General features: G+C 49.3%; 1 protein-coding gene across 4 annotated transcripts in view; it reads right to left on the bottom strand.

The window, feature by feature from the left end:
• KCTD9 (potassium channel tetramerization domain containing 9) overlaps positions 1 to 15,100 on the bottom strand; it is a 78,830-nt gene that overhangs the window by 41,834 nt on the left and 21,896 nt on the right. For all 4 annotated transcript variants that reach the window (XM_029604100.1, XM_029604103.1, XM_029604104.1 and 1 more), the window contains exons 3-5: positions 13,518 to 13,561; positions 12,589 to 12,685; positions 543 to 601 (exon numbers count right to left, since the gene is read on the bottom strand). In XM_029604100.1, coding sequence (XP_029459960.1) covers positions 543 to 601; positions 12,589 to 12,685; positions 13,518 to 13,561 — 200 coding nt within the window. The remainder of the gene's footprint in view (positions 1 to 542; positions 602 to 12,588; positions 12,686 to 13,517; positions 13,562 to 15,100) is intronic.

The raw sequence follows: 15,100 nt of genomic DNA, 5'->3' as shown, positions 1-15,100 counted from the left end.
TGTAGTTTAAGAAAATAGATATATCTGTATTTAGATATTATCTTACTATGTGATTAGAGATATATATATATATATATATATATAATATGTGTGTGAATTTTGTGAATTGTTGAGGATATTACAGTTCATCCACAGTTCAGCCTGCCAGTATTTTTGTAAAAAACGATGGCAGCATAGAGCTATATATGGAGTGACATCAGCGAGCCTATTGATCTGTCTCCATCTGCTGGTTAGCATGCATAACCCATTTGTATGGACTGGACTGACTGTATTAGAGGAAAGGAAATTCAGGCAAGTAGTAAATTTCACCTTATGCAACCTTGGGAAAGTCTCTGCAGTCCCCAGTGGACTAAGAAGCAAAAGCTGGGCTGGAGATGGAAATCTAGTTTCTTATACTCCTGCTTTAATTTTATCTTCATTTACACTGTGAACCCTGTGGGATAGGAAACTTAAACCTGCTACTGCACAACAGATTGAGGACACAATATAACAAAATACACTGATTTATAAGCAAGCTATTTTAATAACATCTGCTTACTGACCTCGGTCTCTGAACATGTGGGCCAGCATGCTGTCAGGCTCCTTACTGACTAAAGTGCTCCTGGGCAATGAAAAAAGAAACAAAATAATTCAAATACCTGCCTATACCCCCCAACATTTACACATATCATCCTTTAAACATCTTCAGCTCAGATCATATTTAGTCCTGGAGAAACCTCTGCTGAGATCCAGTAGGATCATCTCATTTAGAAAGGAAAATTGTTTTTTACCTGCTAATTTTCATTCCCGTAATACCATACCTGTAAAGACCATTGGGTTATGCATCTCTACCAGCAGATGGCAGCAGAGAGCAAAACTTTGAGTCTGTGCCCTATAATCGAGAGTAACAAGGGATTCTTTATTCGAACTTGCCCGACTCGTCCAATCTTTTTCGTTTCTTCGCTAACCAGCAATATTAATCTGCTTCCGCTTTGTTTTTTGGGTCTATAATCGAGAATGCTACCTGCAGCCCCTCAGTATTAATCTGTACCCAAGCTTAGATCAAAGAAACTTAACTTACAGGGCAAACAAGATCCCAGCATAGATACCCCTAAATGGGACTGGACCGCTAAGTTCCTCAAAAAATGTCCAACAGTTATACAAAATATTGCCTTAACGAACTTGGTTACTTAAACGTCAACACTTCTGAACGCAATAGCCAGACACCAGAAAATCAGTCTTTCGGTATGAATAACAGGGCGCGCCTCTGGACTGATCTGTGGTTTTACAGGAACGAAAATTAGCAGGTAAGAAAGCAGAGTTGCTTACCTGTAACAGGTGTTCTCACAGGCCAGCAGGATGTTAGTCCTCACATGTGGGTGACATCATCTGATGGAGCCAAAGTTTCTAGAACTTTGATTGGCACCTACTGGGCATGCCCAGCATGGCCTTAACCCTGCATCCAGCAGGGATCTCCCTTCAGTCTTGTGTATAGCAAAAAAGAGCATGCGAAAAATAACATAATAAATCACAAGCGTACCCAACTCCGCGGGGTGGCGGGTGGGTTTTGTGAGGACTAACATCCTGCTGTCCTGTGAGAATACCTGTTACAGGTAAGCAGCTCTGCTTTCTCACAGGACAAGCAGGATGGTAGTCCTCACATGTGGGTGAATAACAAGCTGAGGATGCCCGCGCATGTACCGAAAACACCCAAAGACGTGCAACAGGCACAACAACAGGGGTGATTTTTTTGGTATACGGGCAGCCTGAATATCCCAGCAAGTGTAGAAGGAAGTTGGATATTATGCTGAGAATAGATTGCGTAGAACAGTATGGCCAAAGATAGAATCTTGCGCAACCGATGTTGCCATAGTCCTAATGAAGTGCACTTTAACTCGGTCCTGAAGCAGAAGGCCTGCTTGCTGATATTTATTTATTTAAGTCTTTTCTATACCATCATTAAGGTGGGTACCGTCACAACGGTTTTCATAAAGGCACATAAAAGTAATGCTATTATAATCTTTCATTTTACATAGGTGCCATAAGGTTCGGTAACAGTTTTTTAAACAAGATTAATTATTAGAAGAGTGTAAAAAACATGTCCAGGTCAATTCTATAGCAGTTTGAGTACAGGACTCATTCTATAATTGTAACTTTATCCTTTACTTCTGATAGCAGAAGGTGATACAGTCCGCTAACTAGGAGGACAGAGTCTGCTTTCCAACCGGGATTCCCAGCTTAAGCTTATCAAAGGATACAAAAAGCTGGGTGGATTTCCTGTGGCCTGCAGTGCGTTCCAAATAAAAGGCAAGCGCACGTTTACAGTCCAAGGAATGCAGAGCCCGCTCAGCAGGAAGTGAGTGGGGTTTTGGAAAGAAAGTAGGTAGTACTATAGATTGACTTAAATGAAACTTAGATACCACTTTTGGAAGAAATTTAGGCTGAGTGCGAAAAATCACTCGATCATGTAGAAATTTCGTGTAAGGGGAATTTGTGACCAGTGCCTGTAGCTCACTGATCCTTCGAGCAGATGTTAACGCCAGAAGGAAAAGGACCTTCCAAGTGATATGCCACAACTCTCAGGAATGCAGAGGCTCAAACGGAGGTTTCATGAGTTGCGCTAAAATCACATTAAAGTCCCAAGATGGGGCCGGTGGACGGAGAGGAGGCTTCAGGTGAAGCAATCCTTTCATAAAGCACACCACCAGAGGTTGGGTTGACGTACAGACATCCCCTGTACCTCTATGGAAGGCGGCCACCGCATTGACATGCACTCTGATGGAAGAGGTTTGTAAACCCGACTGAGTGATGCCAGAGGTAGTCTAAAAACAGATTCGTGGGGCAGGTAAAAAGATCTAAATCCTTTGAAGTACACCACAACGAAAATCTTTTCCATTTTGAATGATACAACCTTTTAGTAGAAGGCTTTCGTGACGCTACCAGGACTTGAGGTACAGATTCTGAAAGATTGAGAAGTTGTAGGATCAACCTTTCAACATCCAAGCCATAGGTGACAAGGCCTGAAGGTTGGGGTGGCGCAATTGACCGTTCCTCTGAGATATGAGGGATGGGTCCGAGCCTAGAGGAATCTGTGGACACAGAGAGAGATCCCGAAGGATGGGAAACCAAGGCTGACGTGGCCAGTAGGGGGCTATGAGAATCATTAGATCCTTATCGATGCGTAGCTTCACAAGAGTCTTGCTGATGAGAGGAAGTGGTGGGTACGCATAAAGGAGACCTTCCCTCCAGGAGAGGGCAAACATGTCTCGAGGTGGAACGTTGCGACTGTGATGGAGAGAGCAGAGGTTGTCCACCTTGAGATTCTGCAGAGACGCGAATAGGTCAATGGTCGGTCGCCCCCACTTCCGGAATAAACTGTCTGCAACGACAGGGTTGAGGGACCACTCGTGGGCTGAAATTCCCGACAGATTGTCCACTAGAACATTGTCCACACCTGCCAGGTAGGTTGCTCTGAGAAGCATGGCCTGAGATAGAGCAACAGCCCAAATCTGTGCTACCTCCTGACAAAGGAGGTAGGATCCGATTCCTCCCTGTTTGTTGATGTACCACATTGCTACCTGGTTGTCAGTCTGGATCAGGATTGTTTTGTTGGACAAACAATCCCAAAACGCAGTACGAGCATATCTGATCGCTCGGAGCTCCAGAAAATTTATTTGGTGTTGTGACTCCTCTACCGACTAGGTTCCCCCGAGTCTGTAGGTGGTTAACATGTACTCCCCACCCTAGAGTGGAACCATCTGTTGTCAATACTATTTGAGGTTCTGGAGTCTGAAAGGGTAGACCTTGAAGTAGATGGGACTCCAGGATCCACCATGCCAGTGAGAGACGAAGTCGCCTGGTGATGTGGACAATATTGGATATTGGATGATGTGCCTGTGACCACTGGGACTTTAATGTCCACTGAGTTAATCGCATGGCTAGACGAGCCATAGGGGTAACATGGACTGAAGATGCCATATGCCCCAGCAAGACTAGTAGATGAGCCATCAAGGTTTGACGAGATCTTATGTTCTGCGCCAACGACGCCAGTGTGTGAGCTCGGTCCCTGGGAAGAAAAGCTCTTGCTTGGATCGTGTCGAGATCCATTCTGATAAAGGAGAGGAACTGAGACAGAATCAGATGAGATTTCTGATAATTGATTAGAAATCCCAATGAGAGTAGTAGTTGCACTGTAAGGTGAAGGGAGTGAAGAACTCCTTCCGACGACTGAGCTCTCAGTAACTAGTCGTCCAGGTAAGGATAGACATGAGTGCCCAGTCTTCTTAAGTATGCAGCTACTACTGATAGGCACTTCATGAAAATCCGAGGGGGCTGACGCTAGGCCGAATGGAAGGACCTTGTATTGGAAATGTTGGTTCCTGACAAGGAAGCGGAGGTATTTCCTGTGAGACGGGGTAATTGCGATGTGCATGTATGCGTCTTTTAGGTCTAGAGAGAAAAGCCAATCCCCCTGTTGAAGGAGGGGAAGCAAAAAGCCCAAGGATACCATCCGAAATTTCTCTTTTCGAAGATGCTTGTTTAAGGCTCTTAGGTCTAATATCTGGTGAATTCCTCCCGTCTTTTTTGGGATTAAAAAGTATAGGGAGTAGAATCCGTGCCCTCTTTGGGTAAGAGAAACCAGTTCTATGGTATTTGCTTGCAGCAGGGAGGATACCTCTTGCTGCAATTGGTGACAGTTGTTGGAGGCTACCCCGGCCGAGGTGGAGTATCCGACGGGATGGAGAGGAAATTGAGATGGTAGCCTTGAGAGACAACTGCCTCTACCCAGCGGTCGGTGGTGATGTTTAGCCACTTGGTGGAGAAGTGGCATAGGCAGCCACCCACAGGTAGATTGGGTAACGGAGGATGGTCTTCGCTCTGAAGTCAAAATCCCGCTGTAGGAGCAGGTTGGGAAGGAGCTTGAGCTTTCTGAGCTCGAGGCTGGCGCAGTGTAGACTTCTGGAAGGGCCAGGATGGACGAGCCTGAGATGTCGGTGGATAATATTTACGGGTCCTGTAAGCCGTCCGTTTAGTGTCATGCCGGAATTGGCGTTGGATGGAGTGGAAAGATCCGCCTGGGCTGCCGAGAGCTGTCTAAGAGTTTCACTATGGTCCTTCAGCTGGGCCACCATCTCTTGGATTTTATCTCCAAACAGGTTATCCCCTGTGCATGGAAGGTCAGCCAAACGATCCTGTACTTCAGGACGGAAATCAGAGGACTTCAGCCAAGCCCATCGGCGCGCGCTGATGACAGCTGCAGAAAAACGGGATGCTGTGTTGAAGACATCGTATGCTGAGCAGACCTCATGTTTTCCCGCGTCAAATCCCTTCTGTAGTATGGAATTCAGCTGGTCTTGAAGCTGTTCTGGAAAGGACTGCCCAGAATCCTGTAGCTGTTTAAACAGGTTACGGTTGTACTGTGTCATATATAATTGATATGACGCAATGCACGAGATAAGTATGGCCCCGTGAAAAATCCTGCGGCCTAAAGCGTCGAGGAAATTTCTGTTCCTTCCCAGGTGGCGCCGAGGAATGGGGTTTTGGACGCTTGGCCTTCTTTTGGGCGGACTCCACCGCCACTGACTGATGAGCTAACTGCGTCTTCTGAAACCCCGGGGAAGGCTGGACCAGATAGTTTCAGTCTTACGGTTCACTGGAGGAACCGACCCAGGATGCTCCCAGTTGCGCTGCATTAGATCCTGCAGCACCTCATGAACCGAGACAGACATGATTGTCTTTGGGGGATCCAGGAATTGCAGCACTTTAGCATTTTATGTCTGGAATCCTCTTCCGTCTGCAGTTGAAACTGGATAGTCTCCGCCATCTCCTTTATAAAACTAATAAAGGAGAGATCTTCCGGCGGAGCCTTCCGTCTTTCGTCTGGAGGAGACGGTTCTGACGGAACTTCTGTTGAATCTTGGGAATCCGTCGACTCATCAGTCCAGGGATCATAGGGTTGATCTCCTGCATCCCTCGGCGGTCCAAGTGGATGTTCTTCAGCCCGAGGGTGAGGTTTGAATGGAATCTGTGCCGGCATCTATGGACCTGGTCTCGGCATCGAAAAATCGAGATCTGGCATCGGGGACTTAACCGGTGGCCTCGATGGTGGAAGTCCAAACGGTCCCGGAACAGGCTCCGTCATCGACATGTCCTCTTCTCCCAATGAAAGCGGGATGGGTGTCGATGGAATCATCTGTAACAGTGATTTTCTCGGTGCCCCTGGCAGGGCACAGATGAGCAGATCCAGCTTGTCTAAGAGAGGCAGCAGCACCGGAGGCATCGGTGCCGGTTCCCGCACAGGCATCGGCACTGGCGTCGGTGATCAAGGGAGGCCTTGGATTGCCTGGACCACAGCCTCTTGCACCATCCAGTGTAATTCCTCTCGGAGCGCTGGGGTGATGAGCCCCAGATCTGGAGTGGGAGGCATCACAGGCAGTACCGGAGGATCCACCAGTCCCAGTGGAGTCTCGGTAGCCCCTTCTACCGAAGGCGCAGAACGCCTCGGTGTATCCGGCTTCGAGGGCACGGGACGCACCTTGGCCTGTGTCTTCTTCATTGGTGGTTCAGACGATGGCTCCACCGGTTTTCGATGTTTGTGTTGGTGCTTCTCTCGGCGCTCAGCTTTCCCGGACTCCAGCATCGATGACGTACAAGCAGAGGACTGGGACAGCGATCGGGAGGTCTCGGATCCACGTCGATGCTTCGGCGATGGAATAACAATGCTATCTTTTCTAACTGTGCCTTACGGCCCTTCGGGGTCATTTGGGCACAATCGGTACAATCGGTACATCTCCACATCGTGCGATGGTCCGTGACATAAAACACAGACCACATGAAGGTCTGTGATTGACATAGTTCTCGGACAGTCAGGGCATCGACGAAAACCCATCGTGGCTGTCGAAAAATTTAGGCCGGTAACGGTCAGTGCCGACAAGGCCTATAGAGGTCCCTCCCCCGGGAACCGATCGAAAAACGGTGGTAAACTTACCGGACAACTCTGTATTCGACGGCGAAGGGAGACCCCTAGGGGGTATAAACTTTTGCAAGTTTTGAAAATAATTTCCTGAGGAAAAATTTCCAGTCAGGAACTGTGAAGAGCTCCAAAAATCCGCATGGCTATAGCTGCACGGACTGAAGGGAGACCCCTGCTGGATGCACCTACTGGGCATGCCCAGTAGGTGCCAGTCAAAGTTCTAGAAACTTTGACAAAAGTATTCCGTGATTGGCTCCATCAGATGTCACCCACATGGGAGGACTACCATCCTGCTTGTCCTATGAGAAACAATTTTCCTTTCCTGAACATACCCAGATCAGTCCAGACCATCAGGATATACCAAAGCAACCCTATACTGGGCGGGAAACCGAAAGATCCGCTTCTCAGCACACTTTTGCTGAAAGTAGGAGTCTCAGAAGTCCAAACATCCAAATAGTAATGCTTGGTGAAAGTATGAAGAAGGGATCACACTGTGGCCCTACAAATCTCTTGCGGAGAAACCAATTGACACTGCCCACGAAGTTGCCTGAGCTCTTGTGGAATGCACCTTCAGGCCAGAGGGTACCAGACGACCCTTGATCACGTAAGCCGCGGAAATAGCTTCTTTCAACCAATGGGCTAAAGTAGCCTTAGACACTTTTTCCCCTTTCTTGGTTTTACCAAAGGCCACAAAGAGATGATCTGATCGCCGGAAGCAGTTAGTGACCTTGAGGTGTCGTAAGAGAGCCCGCCCCATCGCTGGATCCCGAGACCACTCTAGCAATCCTGGCAATTCCACAGTCTGAGTCACACGGATCGCGACATGAGAGAGCTTGGAGCTCCGAAATTCTCCTTGCAGAGCAAATCCCCACAAAAAAAAAACTGCCTTTAGAGTCACAGCTTTCACAGAAGCTTGATTCAAGGGTTCATAGGGGTCCTCACAGAGAGCTCACAAGACCATTCCAGACACAATTTCCATATTGGGGACTTCAAATACTTCACCCCTTTCAAAAAAAAAAGAGGACGTCAGGGTGAGAGGCCAAATTCTCCCCCTGTACTTTACCCCTGAGACAGCCTAGGACAGACAATTGGACCTGAAGAGAGTTAAACGCTAGATCCTTGGCTAAACCCTGCTGCAAAAATGCCAAGATCTGAGGCGCGGACGTGACAAGGGGATCCCAGTCTTGTTGATCACTCAAACACCTTCCAGACCCTGACATAGGCCATTGAAGTGGCAGGCCTTTGGACTGGAGAAGGGTAGAAATCACCTGCTCTGAATAGCCTCTCATGCGCAAGTGTCGCCTCTCAAAAGCCAAGCCACGAGACAAAAGTGATCCTCCCGATCCGAAAAGATAGGACTTTGGCACAGGAGGCCCAGCAAATGAGCCAGTGGAAGGGGTCCATCCACCGACAGATGCATCAGATCCATGAACCACGGACGATGTGGCCACTCTGGCGCCACCAGAACCACCGACCCAGGGTGTGCCTCTATGCATCTGAGAACGCGACCTATGAGTGGCCACAGTAGAAACACTTGGAGCAGAAATCCCGTCGGCCATGGGCATATCAGAGCATCCAGCCCTACTGCGACTGAAGAATCTCGTGGTCTTCGTTTTGGCTGCCGTCGCCATGAGATCCAATTGAGGTGTCCCCCCCATCAGGCACAAATGCGGTTCCCATGCGTCCTGGGACAATTCCCATTCCCCTGGATCCAGTTGTTGACGACTTGAGAAGTCAGTCTGAATGTTGTCCACTCCTGCCACGTGGGAGGCCGCAATCCCCTGGAGTTGGCTCTCAGCCCACATAAAGAGCAACTGAGCTTCCTGAGCTAGATCCTGGCTCTTGGTGTCTCCCTGGCAATTGATATAAGCAACTGTCGTCACATTGTCCGAGAAGATCCTTACCATCCGAACCTGGACCAGTGGGAGAAATACTGCGAGAGCCCTGCGCATTTGTCTCCAGGTGATTTATAGACCAGGCTCCTTCGATCTCTGACTATAGACCCTGTGCCGAATGGCCTAGGCACATTGCTCCCCAGCCCATAAGACTGGCATCTGTAGTCACTACCACCCAATCCGGAACTTTGAGGGGCATGCCCTTTTCCAGATTGGTCTTTGTGAGCCACCACACCAAGCTGGTTCTGGCTTCCTCCAGAAGGGGCAATGGTATGTGAAACTGTTCAGACACTAGTTTCCAGCGGGCAACAGGGTCCTCTGCAAGGGAGGCATGTGAGTGAAGGCACAAGCTCCAGGGTCAAAGCCATGGATCCCAGGACTTGCAAGCAGTCCCCAACCTTTGGAACTGGAAGGCAAAGCAGTCGAACTTGGCCCTGCAACTTGGATATCCGGTCCTGGGTCAGGGACACTGTGCTATTCAGGGCAGAGAAGTGCACTCCCAGATATTCCAACAACAGGGACGGTATCAAGTGACTCTTTGCCACATTGAACACCCAACCTAAGGTTCCCAGGACCTGCATCACCTGGTGTATTGAACACGAACACTCCTCCTCTGTCTTGGCACAGATAAACAAGTTGTCCAGGTATGGATGCACCAGAATTCTGTCCTTCCACAAGAACGCTGCCACCACAATCATGATCTTTGTAAAGGTGCAAGGAGCCGTGGCCAATCTGAATGGGAGAGCCTGGAACTGGTAATGGTGTCGGAGCACCTCGAACCTGAGGAACCTTTGATGATCCTCTTAAATGGGAATGTGTAAGTATGCCTCCGTGAGATCCAAAGATGCCAGGAATTCTCCCTTGCGGACCACGGCAATCACAGTGTGCAGAGTTTCCATCCGAAACCTGGGAACATGTAAACTCCGGTTCAACTTCTGCAGATCTAGAATGGGACAGAAAGTGCCCTCTTTCTTAGGGACCACAAAGTAAATGGAGTACTGTCTGCGACCTTGCTTGCCAGGGGCACTGGGATAATGGCTTCCAATGAGAGCAGTCTTTGAAGCGTCACCTCTACTGCCTCCCGCTTGCTTTGGGAAATGCAACGTGACTCCAGAAAGGACTCCTTGAGAGAATGAGAAAATTCTAAGGCATAGCCATGACGAATAACCTCCAGAACCCACTGGTCGGAGGGTGATCCTGGCCCACACTCCTCATAAAACCGGGACAACCTGCCCCTGACCGCCATGACTGAGGAGTGGGCGAGCCGGATCTCATTGGGTTGACTTGCCAGTTGTGGCTCCGCGACTGGAACCATCTCTGGACGACCCCGCCAGCCACACGAAAGGAGCCTCCTGAAAACGGGGGCGAGCCGCAAAGGATCTTTTTGAGCTCTTATCTTCCCCAAGGGACTTCATAAGCTGATCAAGATCCTCCCCGAAGAGCAGTTTTCCCTTAAAGGAAAGGTTACACAACAGAATCTTGGACTAAACGTCCGCCGACCAATTATGTAGCCAGAGGAGATGCCGCGCCGATACCGCCGAGACCATACTTCATGTGGCTGTGTGTATTAGGTCGTACAAAGTATCCACCATGTAGGCTACAACTGCCTCTAGACAAACCGCTTGAACCGGAGACGAGTGGCTCGCGGATGACAGGTCTTGAAGCTTCTGGACCCAACTTAAACAGGCAAGTTGCATCATACTCGCACAGATGGCTGCTCGAAGTCCCAAGGAAGAGACCTCAAACATACGTTTGAGCTGCATTTCAAGCATGCAATCTTGAATATCTTTGAGAGCAGCCACTCCCATAACTGGAATTGTGGTTTTCCTGGTGACTGCGGAAACCGCCACATCCACCTTGGGTGTCTTGAGGCGATCAAGATGTTCCTCAGATAGCGGATATAGCTTAGTCATTGCCCTTCCCACCTTGAGACCCGAGCCCGGGGAATTCCGGCTAATGAGCTTCTGAATTGGTAAGGTACTGGGAGGCCCTCAAAGACCATTCAGGACTGGGTTCACTCCCTCAATGTCGGAATCCTCCTGAGACACTTTGACCCCCAGTTCCTCCAGAACCTCGGGGATAAGCGAACGCAGCTCTTCTTTTTTTGAAGAGACAAACGATTCTAGGGTCATCACCCTCCGAGGAAGGCTACAAAAAGGCCTGATCTTTAGGTTGATCTGGATCTGGGAAATGATCCATATCAGGGTCCCCTTCCAGATCTGCCCCAGGAGAGGAAGAGCCATCACCCTGCGGATCATCAAAATCCACCGGATCCTCCTGATTCACCTCCACTCAGACTGGGCCTCTTTTGCTGAGCTGATCCCTGAAAGGAGTCTTCCGGGGTGCCTGAAACCTTTTCAAGGGATTGGCAGGCTTATCCTTGGATCGCCTTTTAAACTTCTCCCTAGGCAGGAAGGCTTCATGCATAAGGATAAATTCAGGAGAAAATCCCTTAGACAGGGAAATGTCTCCCCTAGGATCACTGTTAGCAGAGTCAGTGTCCTCCTCTTATCTGTGCCCCAGCTCCCGCCCTGCGGGAGAAAGGGAAGGGCAAGCCATGAAAAGCCTCCTTAACAGCCTGGCCGTCCTTGGGAGCCTTGGGATCCAACCCAGGCCCACTGAGCGGGAAGATTTTTCTCTCGTTTGCCCTTAGCGGACTCTTCCCCCCCTTGTGAACAACCCGTGCAGAGAGAAAGGGAGTTGAGGGGGGACAGACGGTGTGCCGCAGGCTGCACGAGGCTGAACCATTGGTAACTCCGACATTACCAGGCATTCCAGTCATCAGAAATTTTTTTTTTTTAATACTCCCGGGGAGTCGCTCGAGCAACTGGCCCTACCACGAGGCGAGTCGCAAAATGGACGCTCTACCACGCTGCTGCCACGCGGGAAGCCGAGCAGGGCCGAGAAGAAAAAGAAATGGCATGCGCCAATGTCACTGACATACCACCGTGTGTCAGAACTCGTTTCCCTCCCAGGGAAAAGTCCTACCCTCCAGCTGTGGTCCACGGTCCTCCCACTCCCACACAGGCCCTTATCTTCGGGGCCTGGCCGGCGCCGGCCCTGCGAAGCAGGCTGATTAACTGGCACAGCTGCCGCGCTCAGAAGCAAGACAAAAAACACCTTTTTTTTTTCAAACTTAAAGGTGGGTAGGAACAAAAAACCCCTTAAAGAGAGATACTTCCCTGAACTGGCAGCTGTCACAAGGAGGGGACCTCGAGGCCGAAGAGGGAGCCAGTCCCCTGGCTATCAGGGACCTTGGAAGTAGTGGGCTAGCATCGCCAAGGGTATCCAATCTCCCCGTCTGCCTGGCTCAACCCAAGGGATGGTCTCAGAAACAAGACCTTATAACCCTCAAGAGCAGATAAATCTCTGAGTGCCAAATCAGTCAGGACTGCAGGTATGCATCTCTACCATCTGCTGGCGGCAGAGAACTACTGAGGGGCTGCAGGTGGCACTCTCAATTATAGGGCACAGCCTCAAGTTTTGCTCTCTGCCACCATCTGCTGGTAGGGATGCATAACCCAATGGTCTGGACTGATCTGGGTATGTTCACAAACTCAGGATATACTGTGGTAAGGACAATATCTATACAAGTATTCATATCAAACAGCATATTTCAGACTCATTAAATTAAGAAACAGCTGATAAAATAATTTTGTCTCTACCTGGACCTCTTGAGAAACTGGGAAATCAAACTGTACAGTACAAAGTTGTTGCTTTGTAATGAGATGTGACTCCTACCGAGTAGTAGTAAAGCTGCGGCCTCCAACATTTAGCGTCAGCCAGTCAGTATGGGAGCCAGAAATTTCCTCAGGGGCCTTCATGTCTGACTGAGGGTCTACAGAAAAGAAAAACATTAACCGATTTGCCACAGACTTGCGTAGAACCAACAAAAGAAAATACACTGCTAGCAGAAGTAGGTCTTTCCCAGTGGAGACGTAGCCACATCACATTTGGCAGCTGTGTGAAGTTCATGTTGCTTAATCATTCGCAGTTAACAAGAACCACTCTTTCTGCAATGCATGTACAAAGAAATAGAGGATTTTACTAAGCTATTAAACAATTTCTCCACCTCCTTTAAACATTAAGAGCTGCCATACTGGGTTAGACCAGAGTTCAGTCTAACTCAGCAACATGTCTCTGACAGTAGAAAGAAGCGGGTGCTTACAAGGCAGGCACCCCGTCAGCAGGCCAAGCAGAGGATGACATCCCTTTCTTGTTTCTTACTTTCTTCTGGTTCAGACACGTTATGCAGCATTATATGAGCTGCAGCAAGTGCTCTTTCTGGTCCCAACCAGCAGAGGAAAACAAGGCACCCAACACCTCCTCCACAAACAGCTAAATTTTACTTTTGCAATTCTCTTTTCTTTACTCTCAATTTAAAGTCCATGGCGCAGTGCTTTTAGAGTAACACAGAGTTTTAAAGACTTTTGTTGGGATACATTAAATGAACTCTCATGTTCAGTATGCTGGGGAAGCCAGGGAAATGGAGAAAGCAGGGATTGAAACACTAAAGAGTAAGCTACAGTGCAAGGTAGTAGCTCTAAACACAAGAAGAAAAAAGCTGGAAGAGAGCATTTTCAAACAAGACAATGTTAAAACATTTTTCAGTTTCCCTTAGTAAATATAACATTTCACAAATGCTGAACATACTGGACAGCTCTACCTACCAATGAATGGTTCTCCTTCACATATATATAAGATGTCATCATCTCTAAGGAAACAAATAAAAATTTTATTATACAAAAATAATCTTTACATAATAAATGATGGCAAAAAAAGACCTAAGTGGGCCATCCAGACTATCCAGAAAGTTGTTTAGGGTTCTCCTTCATTATACCAATGCCTTCTTTATATTACATATACAGAATGGTCAGCATATGCTATGCTTCTAAAAATGAATCGCACAGTAACAAGGTACCTTCTCAAAAGAGCTTACAGTCCAGGTTTAACCATCTACAGATTAAGTAGCTTGCTCAAGGTCACATAGTAGGGACACAGCCTGGGGTACTTAGATTTTACATCCTAGTCCTGTCATAAACTAAGGGCCCTAGAATATCATAGCTACTACCGTGTTTCCCCGATAGTAAGACTCCCCTGATAGTAAGACTTAGTGGGAATTTTAGGGGGGGTCGGCTAATGTAACACATCCCCTGAAAGTAAGACGTACCTGTCATTTCAAAAAAAAATTATTTTTAAATACCTGTCGGAGGGCCACGTGGGTCCAGGCGGCTGGCGGCGGGAGCCGGGTGGTCGCGTGTTAAATCTAGGCCGCGGGCGCTTGTTCCAGGCGGCGGCGGCGGGGGCGGGTGGACGCGCGTTAGTTCAAGATGGCCGGCGGGCGGTCGCGTGTTAAATCTAGGCCGGGTCGCACAGGCGCGCATTCATTCATTGCCGGTGGGGGCTGCCTCGGCAGCCCCCACCGGCAGTGAATGCGCGCCTGTGCGACCCCTGCGATTCGGCGCTGGGGGCTGCCGGTGGGGGCTGCGGCAGTGAATGAATTCATTCATCCAGGCGGAGGAGCCGGCTGCTTTCGCCGCTGCTGGCTGCTTTCGGCTGCCGCTGCCGGCTGCTTTCGGCGCTCAAGGCAGTCACATGCTGTGACGTCACGGCATGTGACTGCCTTGAGCGCCGAAAGCAGCCGGCAGCGGCAGCCGAAAGCAGCCAGCAGCGGCGAAAGCAGCCGGCTCCTCCGCCTGGATGAATGAATTCATTCACTGCCGCAGCCCCCACCGGCAGCCCCCACCGGCAGCCCCCAGCGCCGAATCGCAGGGGTCGCACAGGCACTGTGGGCCTGTGCGCGCATTCACTGCCGGTGGGGGCCGAGGCAGCCCCCACCGGCAGTGAATGAATGCGCGCCTGTGCGACCCGGCCTAGATTTAACATGCGACCACCCGCCGCCCGCCTCGAACTAACGCGCGTCCACCCGCCCCCCCCCCCCGCCTGGAACAAGCGCCCACCCGCCCGCGGCCTAGATTTAACACGCGACCACCCGGCTCCCGCCGCCAGCCGCCTGGACCCACGCGGCCCTCCGACAGGTATTTAAAAATAATTTTTTTTTGAACACTCAGGTTTTTTTTCCAATATAAGACATACCCTGAAAGTAAGACATAGTGGGACTTTTGGGGGTAAAAAGAAAGTAAGATGCTGTCTTATATTCGGGGAAACACGGTATATGTTTTTGCAGTGTCTTAAATCTCGAACAGGATGTGCAAAACCAGATTGCCACAATGTATCTTAAGCCAAGGCTGGG

Source organism: Rhinatrema bivittatum, chromosome 5 (genome assembly GCF_901001135.1).
Source record: "Rhinatrema bivittatum chromosome 5, aRhiBiv1.1, whole genome shotgun sequence".
NCBI classification, from domain to species: domain Eukaryota; kingdom Metazoa; phylum Chordata; class Amphibia; order Gymnophiona; family Rhinatrematidae; genus Rhinatrema; species Rhinatrema bivittatum.
Note: the sequence above shows the minus strand (reverse complement) of the source record. Positions and strands in the feature narration are given on the sequence as shown.